Source organism: Aquarana catesbeiana, linkage group LG10 (assembly GCF_042186555.1).
Source record: "Aquarana catesbeiana isolate 2022-GZ linkage group LG10, ASM4218655v1, whole genome shotgun sequence".
NCBI classification, from domain to species: Eukaryota; Metazoa; Chordata; class Amphibia; order Anura; family Ranidae; genus Aquarana; species Aquarana catesbeiana.
Genome location: NC_133333.1, coordinates 210,571,607 through 210,584,778, shown reverse-complemented (window position 1 = coordinate 210,584,778; position 13,172 = coordinate 210,571,607). Strand labels below are relative to the sequence as shown.

The following is a 13,172-nucleotide window of genomic DNA, read 5'->3' as shown; positions in this document are numbered from 1 at the left end:
CGATCTCCAGAACACCGGCACTGTGACATGCAGTCTAGTCGGCGGCCGTGCAGTGTAACAAAGCCCCGCCTCCTCCTCCTCCTTGTCCTCATCCGTGACGGAACACTAATTCAGTTTGCCAGCAGTGAGTCAGTGTTCAGCCTATCACAGACGAGGAGAAGGCAGGGCTTTGTTACACTGCACGGCCGCCGACTAGACTGCATGTCACAGCGCTAGGAGATCAGGCGCATGAGGCTGCAGATGGGCACAGTGAGTCGAGTATAAGCCGAGGGGGGCTTTTTCAGCACAAAAAAATGTGCTGAAAAACTCGGCTTATACTCGAGTATATACGGTAGTTATTTTTTGGGTGGAAGTGGTGGATTTATTGAATTCTATTACTTCCGCTCCTCTGCCGGTCTCAATGTCTGTAAGTCTGTGGAGGCTATTTTCCCTACAATGTCTGTGCGAGTGTTTGCTAATACTTCATTATTTAATGCGAGAAAAGCCATTGCTCTGCATTGAAAGAAACCCTCCTCTCCTACGCTTTCATACTGGAAACAATTGGTAAATAATAATCTCCTACTGTACAGAGATACCTACATGAATAGGGGTTGTCCTAGTAAGTATGACAAAGTTTGGGCAAAGTGGCTGGACAGACCGTATATGGCATCTAATGCCCATGGGGCTATTGATCATAACATAGGTAATTCCATATATAGGATGTTAGGGGCCATTGTGGATAAAAGTCCTTCTGGCTGAAGGCCACACATACGAGATCACAGTGTGGCGCTGACACTGATCTTGTATGTGTGGCCTTCAACCAGAAGGGACCTTCTAGGACTACCTTATAATCTATTTCTAGGCCATCCATGCGATTTTCATATATCAGCATTATACCTATTCTTATACAGTGTTATACAGTTATACAGTGTTTTTTCCAGATATGTTCATTTTTTTCATATATCATGTGTTTTTAATGTGATTATAATAAATTAAATAATTTTATTATAATTTGAGACCATTTTTCTTTCCTATTTCGGGACTCTAGTTGCAACCTTTAAAGTCCTTTTTCCTCTTTTTTTCTTTTTCCTGTTTTTGCTCAATTACTATTGAATGTGGTGCCACGCTCTGCAATATTTGTCCCATATTTCCCCTGCCTACTTAAAATACCCTTTTATTAATTATTTTTTCTCTTTTTACTCTTTTTTTTTTTTTTTGATGGCTGCTATGCAAGGTGATTGGATCTTGAATTTACATTAATATTTTGGTCTAATGTGTATGATGTTTTATTTTGTCTTGTTTTGTTTGTTTATTAAGGAAATAAATAAAAAGATTTATTAAAAAAAAATGAATTGTTGAATTTGGAATCAGGGCAGAAGATACTTTGAAAGCGTGACAACACAGAAGCACAACAGGGAGACAGGGACAGGGTGTTGTCACCCTATAACAGGAAGTGGATCTTTATGGCAGGATGACCAGAAATTATTTTATATGAAAGATGAAGATTCAAAATGGTGAATATGACTTTTTGAAATGGCATTAACATAATAAAGTGTCTATGAGATTCTAGTGATTGGGTTTACATACGCTTTCATTATTCAGTGACAGCAGACTGTTGCCAGTCATATGTTCTAATTTCATAAGTCCTTTTATTATTGTCAGCCATAACATAAACTTCCCTGGGTTTCTTGGACAGCAATTTTACTTCTGATTTCAGCTATTTTGAATTAGTGATGTGCCATGTTGATGTGAATTGCGGTGATTTAACAAGTTTCTCTCTATAGCAGTGGAGAGGTTCTCATAAAGTTTTCGTATCCCAAGGCTGAACGTTTTATACTCAGCTAATGTGCTTAGTGTGTAATTATCACATCTGGCGAGTGTTGTGTATCGCAGTTGTACTCTATTAACATCTCAGCAACTGCAATTTGTGATATCTCCGAGCGAAGATCAAATAAAGATACTTTAGAGAAGCAGTAATGAATTGCTCTGAATATTTTAGAGAGCTAATTGGTGGCATATATGGATTAAGGTAAATTCTGAACTTTAATCTGTTTATATTTTGCCTCCTCTCCACATCAACATGAAATAAAAAAAAGTAAAAATAAGGTAAATGCTGATCTTTAAAGTGGTTGTTAACCCATTACAATAAAAACCTCCCATCCCCTCTGTAACATAACACTATCTGCCCCTGTGCCTGTGTTATATAAAAAATCTGCCGATCTGTACCTTTATATCAGAGCGTCTCCCAGCGCTCACGTGACTCCTCAGCTCTCTCCTCTGCCTGGCTCACAACTATAGCGAGAGGGGCTGAGAACTCCCACTGACGTCTGCCGGGAAGGAGAGAAAGCCGAGAAGTCACGTGAGCGCAGAGAGACGCTCTGATATAAGGTACAGATCGGCAGATTTTTTATATAACACAGGCACAGGGACACATAACGTTATGTTACAGAGGGGATGGGAGTTTTTTTTTGTAGTTATGATAACAGCAGGAGGGGAGGGGGTGGGCACTGACACAGAACGGACAGGCGGGGAGGGGGGGTAGAGGAGGACAGAGAAGGACAAAGTAGGGCTGTGGATGACGGCGACGTGTAAACTGACCACGGTGTCAGGGCTAAGCAGGCATGATAAACTGTGGTCAGTTTTCAGGGAGGAGGGTATAACCAGGCCAGATCAGCCAGGTTTTTTAGGTCATAGAAGGGGCCAAATTATACAGCACAAGCACTGTGTTGTTATTCATGCTTTAAGGAAACAGGATCTGTGTTTTTTTTTTTTTTTGGGTGACAAACACTCTAATCTGAAATACAAAAAAAAATTTCTGTTTTCATTACATAAATTATTGTAAACCCATGGAAGTCATTACTGGGTGTCTGTGCTTCTGTATGCATTACATGCAGATAGGGCTGAAACAACTAATCGATTAATCGACAACTAATCGATTATGAAATTAATCGATTACAATTTTCATAATCGATTAATCGGCCAGTAACATAATGGGGTTAAAAAAAACTAAAACGAGCCCTTTATAGTACAAAAAGAGCAAATTATCGCTACTGTAGATGTTACTTTCACAGTTCTACAGTAAAAAAATTAACCCTACAGTAGTAGTGATCTGCTTTTTTTTTTGTACTATAAAGGGCCAATTTTAGTTTTTTAACCCCATTATGTTACTAAACGTCTTAGACCTGGTTCACATCTATGTGTTTTTTAGTGCTTTTTTGTAGAAGCGCACTGCGGTTCATCAACATGGTTTCCCATTGGACACGTTCACATCTATGCTTTTTTCAGCCGCTGCGGATTTGGAAAGGGTCAGGGACTTTTTTTAACGCAAAAACTGTGCTTTTTTGGTTCAATATACTTCAATGGAGAAGCTGCAGAAAAGCATTTAATGCGTTTTTGCAGCAATTTGTGTTTTTTAATCTGCCCAACAACAAATTGGCCAAAAAAAAATGCAAAAACGCAAATCGCCGCAAAATCATGTGCGCGAAAATCAAGACGCACAGCAAAAAGCACTGCAGAAACAGATCAAAAGCAAGCTGCCTAGGTGTGTGGCGAGCCTTATTCTGGCCACACAGATCAATTTTCAGACGAGAATATTCAGACGAAAAATCTTTGTACATTCGCTAAATGAAAGAATGTTGTTTGAAATTTTCACTTGTTTTTAACATTCTGTTTTTAAAATGAATGTAATTTCTGAATGAAAACCACATACACTGTCTGAAAATTTCTTTCACCAAGAAGTTTTCTATTTCCAAATTTTCCCGTCACTGTGGTTGAAAATGAACGTCGACTTGAGCCCACTAACGATTAGAAAATCGAACGAACGTACTTAAAATGACTTTATTTTTTTGAAGTAAGACATTTGATCTCTGAGTCTGATAATATTTATCAGAGTCACCCTTTAATAGTATATACAGTATATCTCCTCTAATAGTATATACAGTATATCTCTTCTGTCTGTTATTCTCAGAGTGGATTAGATATTTTGCTCCCTATCCATATAGTTGGTTATCTATATTTACCGCTGCATAGAGATATGCAAGAATAAATTGCCTTTTTTTTAAAACTTTACATATTAACTAAATTATACGCCACACTTTTTTTTTTTTTTTAAGTTTATAACCGATTAATCGATTAATCGAAACAATAATCGGCCAACTAATCGATTATGAAAATAATCGTTAGTTGCAGCCCTACATGCAGATCATGGCTGGTGGGAGGGACTGGCAGGGTACTGTACATAGCTTCCTGTAAACATCACAGCACCCTGCCTCAGTACTCCTCTCCAGAGCCCTCAGTCCTGATGCAAGCAGTGGGCTGGCCCTTGGGAGGAGTTATGCAAATATCAAAATGCTTTGATGGGGAGTGGGTGCTCTTTGGAAGGCTTCATTTGCTACAGACCATCCTGGGTAATCCCCACATGTGATCCTGAGCCTCCATGATGGAATGAACTAAAATCCAATAAATAAGAAGAGGCAGCCCAGGGGAAGTCAGGCTGGGGAGGGGAGGGGAGGAAAGGGCTAGATCACAAGGCCCGCGGGCCAAATCCAGCCCTCCAGGCCATTCCATGTGCCCCTTGCACCCAGGGGGGAGGGGTGTAAGTGAGATGTGAACAGCCTGTGAAAGAGAGCCGATTCCTGCACACTATGCATAGATGTGTGTAACGCACCTCTGATGTCTGCACTCTGTAGCGCACCCCTGAACTCGGCACTCTGTACGTAGAGCACCTCTGATCTCTGCACTCTGTGTGTAGTGCAGCTCTGAAGTCTGCACTCTGTATGTATGCACCTCTGAACTCGGCACTCTGTGTGTAGCACACCCTTGAACTCTGCACTCTGTGTGTAGCACACCCCTGAACTCTGTACTCTGTATGTGGAACACCTCTGAACTCTGTACTCTATGTATAGCGCACCCCTGAACTCTACACTGTACATAGAGCACCTCTGAACTCCACACTCTATGTGTAGCGCACCCCTGAACTCTGTGTGTATCACACCCCTGAACTCTGCACTCTGTACGTAGAACACCTCTGAACTCTTCACTCTGTACGTAGAACACCTCTGAACTCCGCACTCTATGTGTAGCGCACCCCTGAACTCGGCACTCTGTGCGTAGTGCACCCCTAAACTTCGCACTCTATGTGTAGCGCACCCCTGAACTCTGCATTCTGTACGTAGAGCACCTCTGAACTCTGCACTCTGTACATAGCGTATCCCTGAACTCCACACATAACTCACTCCTGCTATTTATTGCCCCTTTAAGATCCTCCCACTATTAGTGCAATTTGGCCACACCCATCGTTTGATGCAGTTTGGTGGAGGGCATTGTTAAGTTCCTGCACTTATTCTCTGAAAAAAAAAGCTCTGCATACATTTATATAGTCTTACAGATACAACCGGCCCTATGAGGACAACCATAATGCTGATGCGGTTCACAATGAAAATTAGTTTGACACCCCAGGGCTAGATGAAGCTGGACATGCTCCAGCCATGACACGAGGCAGGCTCTATCTGACTTGCTGCAGCTTCTAATGCACATTCTGAGAAGCTTACAGTGTGCATTGAAATCAGAGTAAGTAATATCAATACGGAGCCTGTAAAACTGTGCAAGCCTAAAGGCCAGAGCTCCACTTTAAGTATTTAGCTAGGATGGCATGAGCATGCTCGAACTCTAAGCTATTTTTCGGATTACATGTAAAACCAGAACGTGCCGAGGACACTGAAGATTAGTGTATTGTTCAGTCAGAGCCAGTCCCATATAACAGCTCGGTTACTTTTTCTGACTGCACGTCTTGTAGCAATGGAAGTAATCTATTAGCAACACAAAATGTGAAACCTGATTTTCTGTCGGAGGTTCTCTTTGACATCACAATATTTACTTCCACCTATTGTGTCCATCCAGTAAACACACGAGCTGCACAAGACTAAAAATACAAAAGCAAGGCCATTTCCAGGCCTTGACTGTCATCGCGGGTCCTTTGTGTCCCTGGCGCTTTCCTAAGCGTCTTCCGGAACAGCGCGTTCCAGGCATTTTTAGCGAGCTCATCATCTGAGGTTTTCTTATTTTTTCAGTCACATTCCCCAGTTGCAATTTTTTTTTTTTTTTGCTTAATTCCAAGGACACTTTGCTGCAGAAGATGATATCCTATTGACGATATACTGTACATGTCAACTGTCACGGATTTTCAAGAATGGCCATGTCCCGAGATCACAGCATCAACCTTATTTGAGATACTGCACATGTGCATTAACTTAAAGAGATTCTAAAATCTTGTTTTTTTGTTTTGTTTTAAAATAACAAGCATGTTATACTTACATGCTCTGTGTAATGGTTTTGCACAGAGCAGCCCAGATGCTCCTCTTCTTGGGTCCCTCGCTGGCACTCCTGGCCCCTGACACAGAACGGACAGGCGGGGAGGGGGGGTAGAGGAGGACAGAGAAGGACAAAGTAGGGCTGTGGATGACGGCGACGTGTAAACTGACCACGGTGTCATTATTTTCTTGTTCATGAAAGGGAAAACCATGTACTTTAACCAAGCACATTTGAAGAGTGTATTAAATATAGAGAAGACAGATATGAAAGCACACAGGACTTTAAATATATAAATAAATATATATATATATATATATATATATATATATATATATATATATATATATAAATAAAAGCAAATTCAAGTTAAAAGTGGTCAATCATCAAGGGGGACCCCAGAGTCTCTGGGAACGTGGGGGGGCTATGTTGACCAGAGACCACCTTCCGCAGAAAGAATACGCTAAGGTAAGGGGGGAGGGGTCACTGATATAAGGGGGAAACCTTTATATCAGTCCCCCTTACATTATTGTATTCAATTCCCCCCCCCCCCCCCTCCCGGTGACACTCCCTCTAGGGTTAGCAGTATAGTCAGTGTTTATCTGGTGCTCCAGATAGAGTAATCCTTAGGGGTATAGTCTGTTGCTGTAATAGCTGGGTGGTGATGTATCCACAGAAAGGGGTATTAAGGGTTAAAAGGGAAGGCAGCCATCCTTCAGTGTCCAGAAGTGTGTCCAGAACTCTGCAAGACATGTAAGGAAAAAACAGGGAGGGGGAAGCGCCAACCTGAGTGTAGTATTAAAATGATGACTTTAATAGCATAAGATTAAAAACACTTACAAGATGATAGAAGATGCATGCTGGTCAAAGTAAAGTGCAGTCCTGGCATTCTACATGGCTCTGTGGGTCCCACCGCTGTGCTGGATTATTGGAAAGGATTGAGCAGCTGGCTGGAATGGATCACAGTGTTTCTCTGGGAGCAAAGGAACCAAGCAGCTCCACACAGACCAGCATGGACCGTGGAACAGGAAGTGATGGCACCCGCCTCTGATTGGACCTAGGCAATGCTGGAATCTTGTCAATCAGGGCTGCAGTGATGAAAGGCTACACGCTCGGAGCTGACTGCTCCTTCTATTGGCCAATAGAAGGAGCAGACAGCCCCTCCCTGTACAGCTTTACTTTGCCTGTGAATGCAGCCTCACTGTGCCCATCATTGCAGCCCCACTGTGCCCGTAAATGCAGCCTCACTGTGCCCATGAATGCAGCCTCACTGTGCCCACGAATGCAGCCTCACTGTCCATCAAATGCAGCCTTACTGTGCCCGTGAATGCAGGCTTACTGTGACCATGAATGCAGCCTCACTGTCCATCAAATGCAGCCTTACTGTGCCCATGAATGCAGGCTTACTGTGCCCACAAATGCAGCCTCACTGTCCATCAAATGCAGCTTCACTGTGCCCATCATTGCAGCCCCACTGTGCCCGTAAATGCAGCCTCACTGTGCCCATGAATGCAGCCTCACTGTGCCCACGAATGCAGCCTCACTGTCCATCAAATGCAGCCTTACTGTGCCCGTGAATGCAGGCTTACTGTGACCATGAATGCAGCCTCACTGTCCATCAAATGCAGCCTTACTGTGCCCGTGAATGCAGGCTTACTGTGCCCACAAATGCAGCCTCACTGTCCATCAAATGCAGCTTTACTGTGCCCATTAATGCAGCCTCACTGTGCCCATGAATGCAGCCTCACTGTCCATCAAATGCAGCTTTACTGTGCCCGTTAATGCAGCCTCACTGTGCCCATGAATGCAGCCTCACTGCCATCAAATGCAGCTTTACTGTGCCCGTGAATGCAGCCTTACTGTGCCTATGAAGGCAGCCTCATTGTGCCCAGGAATGCAGCTTCACTGTGCCCATGAATGCAGCACATTCCACCCAGATGAAATACAACCGGGTGCAATGCTCTGCAGGCAAAAAAAATAATAACTGCACTTTTTTTTTACCTGCAAAAAAATGTTCATTTATTATTATAATAAATTAGTTCCATTTTTTTTAATATATATATTATTATAACAAATAAGTTAACTGTAAAAAAAAAAAAATCCACAAGAAAGTGAGAGCGAGAGGGGGGGTGCAATGCTCAGCAGGCAAAAAAATAAATAATAAATGCACATTTTTTTTACCTGCAAAAAAAATGTTTATTTGTTATAATAAATAAGTTCACTTTAAAAAAAAAATTTGAGAGAGAAAGAGAGAGAGAATTAATATATCCAGGATTGCAGCACCTTAATTCTTCCGCTCCACGACTGTTCCTATTCTCCCGCTGCCCTCACACATATCACTCGCGACTCTGCAACTGCAAGCACCAGACTAGTGAGCAGCGCTGTTGCCGCATGGCCTGGATGGAAGGAGAAATCAAGCACCACAGCGTTCTCCTGCTCCCCTCAGGCATATCACTCCACAGCCTGCAGTTCAGAGGGCGGCGCCAGTTGGCGGCCAGATCAGAAGAGGAGGAGGCAATGCATCGGAAAGTGCGGCAGTGGCTGCTGCTCTTCATTTTACTGAAAGGCAAGCTTCGAGCCAAAAGTGGCCCCAGGGCATTGAGGGCAGGCGGCCTACCGGGAAATTTCCCGATAGGCCAGTTCGGCCCTGGTCACTGTGCCCATGAATGCAGCCTCACTGTGCCCATGAATGCAGCCTCACAGTCCATCAAATGCAGCTTTACTGTGCCCGTGAATGCAGCCTCACTGCCCATCAATGGAGCCTCACTGTGTCCATCAAATGCAGCTTTACTGTACCCATGAATGCAGCCTCACTGTCCATCTAATGCAGCTTTATTGTGCCCGTGAATGCAGCTTCACTGTGCCCATGAATGCAGCCTCACTGTCCATCAAATGCAGCTTTACTGTACCCGTAAATGCAGCCTCACTGTGCCCGTGGATGCAGCCTCACTGTGCCCATCATTGCAGCCCCACTGTGCCTGTAAATGCAGCCTCACTGTGCCCATCAATGCAGTCCTCATTGTGCCCATCAATGCAGCTTCACTGTGCCCATGAATGCAGCCCCGCTGTCCATCAAATGCAGCTTTACTGTGCCCATGAATGCAGCCTCACTGTGCTCATGAATGATTTGTACTTGTAAACAAGTGTCAGAAAAAGGCCTGGACTTGAAGGGGCATCTTGCCGACCATGTAATACATATGTACACTCACAAGGAGGGTGGGCCTTACTGCTCACATGTTGCTCAAGAGCATCCATGGTGGCTGAAGTTTGACCCAATGCATTTTGGCAAGAATGACAAAATTTCACTGAAATCTCCAGATTTTAGCCAAAATTTTGGGAAAACGAAAACTGAATTTTACTTATCCCTAATCTTTATATCTTCAGGCTCGCTGATCCGCTTATCTTACGGAAAGTCTACATCAGTGGTCATCAACCCTGTCCTCAGGGCCCACTAACAGGCCAAGTTTGCAAGATAACTGAAATACGTCACAGGTGACATAATTTGCTGCTCAGTGATTGCAGTATTCTAGTCTGCATCTCCCCAAGGTAATACATAAAACCTGGCCTGTTAGTGGGCCCTGAGGACAGGGTTGATGACCACTGGTCTACATGACAGGTCCTGTATGAATGAAAACTAAAAACTCTCTGCATTCTTTAACAACATGAAACATCCACAATGCTGATAGCCAGAGATCAAGTGATTAAAGCTGCTTAGGCTGAAAAAGCTGGAGAGCACCATTTTTTCTTCCAGGTAAAAAAGTGCGAGAGACATGATTTGGTGATGTGACCCATGCCCTATTGATTGATGTGAAGAGTAAATTTCAATGACAGGTCCATTTTTAATAAAAGTTGTGGTGCTCCCTGTGTGGCCCCTAGGGGCCTGTTTACAATTACTGAATGCTGTATTGGCCCCATTGTTGGCTCATATAATATTGAAAAGTTTTTCTTCTCTTCTAGGTATGAAGTCACGTTTAAGTGAATTTGGCCCCCGTATTATTGAACATCCTTCAGACACCGTGGTACGTCGGGACCAGCCAGTAACCATGAACTGCCGAGCCGAAGGGAACCCGGAGCCCTCAGTCGAGTGGTACCATAATGGAGTGAAAGTCAACTTCTCCAACTTTCATGGCTCCCTGATCCACGATGGTTCCATATTCTTCTACCAGATAAAAGGAAAATCGAATGAAGGGATTTACACCTGCCTGGCCCGGAATAACCTGGGAATGGCCATCAGCAGGAACGCCTCTCTCACTATTGCTGGTAAGAACCCAGAATAAAGGCTGTTTTACTGAACTCCAGGAAAACAGCTAAATATACAGATCTGATACATTTATGCTGTTTTATCTGCCAAAGGATTGGTATTTCTGTACATCCAGTCCCAAAATTTACACAGCTGTGTCAAACAGCACAGCCAGGTTGGTGACCTGACTATTTTCTAGTGCAGATGTTACATACAACTTGGTCATTGTCCTGCCCCCAGCCTGCTACTGGCCAGTGAAGAACCAGCAGGAGCAGAGTGAAAAGCTCCTCCCTCTACTTTCTCTTCCTGGCAGCATACATGATTGGGTTCTTGTGCCACGCTTCCCTTTCTCTCAGTCTGAGCTCTGTTGTGTATGGGATTGCAATGAGCTGATACCAAGTCACATTCAGGTATTTACTAGTTGAGTGTAAAAATCTATTTAGGGTGGATTGCGGTGCATTTTTACACACACATTACCTTATTAGTGCACAGCAATGCAGGTTTTAAAGCAGAACTAAACTCAGTATACCGACTTTCAGACCAGTGATGTACTCAGGTGGTTATACCGGGATGATGGCTGCAGCTGTGTTTGTTTAGAGCTGAAGTCGGTTCTCTTTTAAAGGCAATCCTAACAGCTAACTAGCTGCTGAATTGCTTTTACAAGCAGCGGGAGGGGACATTCCCCCCTTCCCACCTGCCCCCTTCCAAGGCTTGCTCGGGCTCTCCTGTCCCACTGGGAGACCCTGCCAACCTGCTGGCGCATGGGCCAGCTGGTCAGAAAGCTGAAGAAATCAGGGATCGGCTTTGATCGGCTCTCCACTCTGTAACCCAGAAGCAGTGACCTGACATCACTTCCGGGTTACCTAGATGTCAACAGCGCCATTTTTAACAAATCATAAGCATTCCAAAACACCAAACTTGGTGTTTTGAATGCTTTTAAGTGCAGAGAAGGAATTTGGGGTCTTATAGACCGCAGACCTCTCTATAAAGAGTACCTGTCACTGCCTATTGTTGTCACAAGGATGCTTACATTCCTTGTGACAGCAATAAAATAAATAGATAAAATAAAATAAAAAATGAAAGTGCCCCCATCCCCCTCGTGCTCGCATTCAAAGGCGGACGAGTGTCGATCCCAAATGCATGCAAACAGCTATCGTCTCACACATGTGAGGTATCACCGTAAGCATCAGATCATGGGTAGTCATTTTAATACTGGACCTTCTCTGTAAATCTAAAGTAACCTGTAAAAGCTTTTAAAGCGTCGCCTTTGGATAGTAAAATTTATGCTGTTTGTCGCTGTTGCACGGGTGTGCGCAATTTTAAAGTCTGACATGTTTGGTATCTGTTTACTCATTGTAACATCATCTTTTATATTTTACAAAAAATTTGGTTATGTATTGTGTTTTTTTGCATTAAAATTCAAAAAATTGTGTTAAAAAAAACGCTGCACAAATACTGTGTGACATAAAAACCTGTAAAACCCACCATTTTATTCTCTAGGGCCTTTGCTTTATATAATGTTTGGGGGTTCCAAGTAATTTTCTAGCAAAAATACTGATTGTTACATGTAAAGAAAAAGTGCCAGAAAAGGCCTGGTCTGGAAGTGGATACTTAAAGTAATTGTAAACAAACTATTCAGTTTAACATAGAAATGAAAGGCAAAACATTTGTGCATAGATATAAAAACAAACATTATAAATACCCTTTTTCTCTTTTTTATAAGTAATCACATTCCCTCTGTTCTCAGCTGCATAAGAGCTGGGGGGAGAAGAAGAATCAGCAGCACACTGAGCTTCCCAGTGAATGGCTGTGCAGCAGGAGCATGTCAGGACAAGTCTGATCATTGGAGGGGAGCACACTGAGTTCCCAGCATAGCTAAAGAACTGACCACGATGTGCTCTTCTGCTTAGTGTGGTCAGTTTTTGATTGGAAAACAGAGGGACTAGCAGGAACACCAGTAATTTCACATAAAGGAAGCAATACAAACAGAACAGAAGACTTTCTCATACAGTGGGGACGGAAAGTATTCAGACCCCCTTAAATTTTTCACTCTTTGTTATATTGCAGCCATTTGCTAAAATCATTTAAGTTAATTTTTTTTTCCTCATTAATGTACACACAGCACCCCATATTGACAGAAAAACACAGAATTGTTAACATTTTCGCAGATTTATTAAAAAAGAAAAACTGAAATATCACATGGTCCTAAGTATTCAGACCCTTTGCTCAGTATTTAGTAGAAGCCCCTTTTGATCTAATACAGCCATGAGTCTTTTTGGGAAAGATGCAACAAGTTTTTCACACCTGGATTTGGGGATCCTCTGCCATTCCTCCTTGCAGATCCTCTCCAGTTCTGTCAGGTTGGATGGTAAACGTTGGTGGACAGCCATTTTTAGGTCTCTCCAGAGATGCTCAATTGGGTTTAAGTCAGGGCTCTGGCTGGGCCATTCAAGAACAGTCACGGAGTTGTTGTGAAGCCACTCCTTTGTTATTTTAGCTGTGTGCTTAGGGTCATTGTCTTGTTGGAAGGTAAACCTTCAGCCCAGCCTGAGGTCCTGAGCACTCTGGAGAAGGTTTTAGTCCAAGAGATCCCTGTACTTGGCCGCATTCATCTTTCCCTCAATTGCAACCAGTCGTCCTGTCCCTG

The 13,172-nt window shown here is 43.1% G+C and overlaps 1 protein-coding gene across 3 annotated transcripts in view; it reads left to right on the top strand.

Moving 5' to 3' along the window:
• The window catches only part of ROBO4 (roundabout guidance receptor 4), a 161,887-nt gene that overhangs the window by 30,530 nt on the left and 118,185 nt on the right, over positions 1 to 13,172 (top strand). For all 3 annotated transcript variants that reach the window (XM_073603236.1, XM_073603238.1, XM_073603237.1), the window contains exon 2: positions 10,243 to 10,545. In XM_073603236.1, the coding sequence (XP_073459337.1) occupies positions 10,243 to 10,545 (303 nt within the window). The remainder of the gene's footprint in view (positions 1 to 10,242; positions 10,546 to 13,172) is intronic.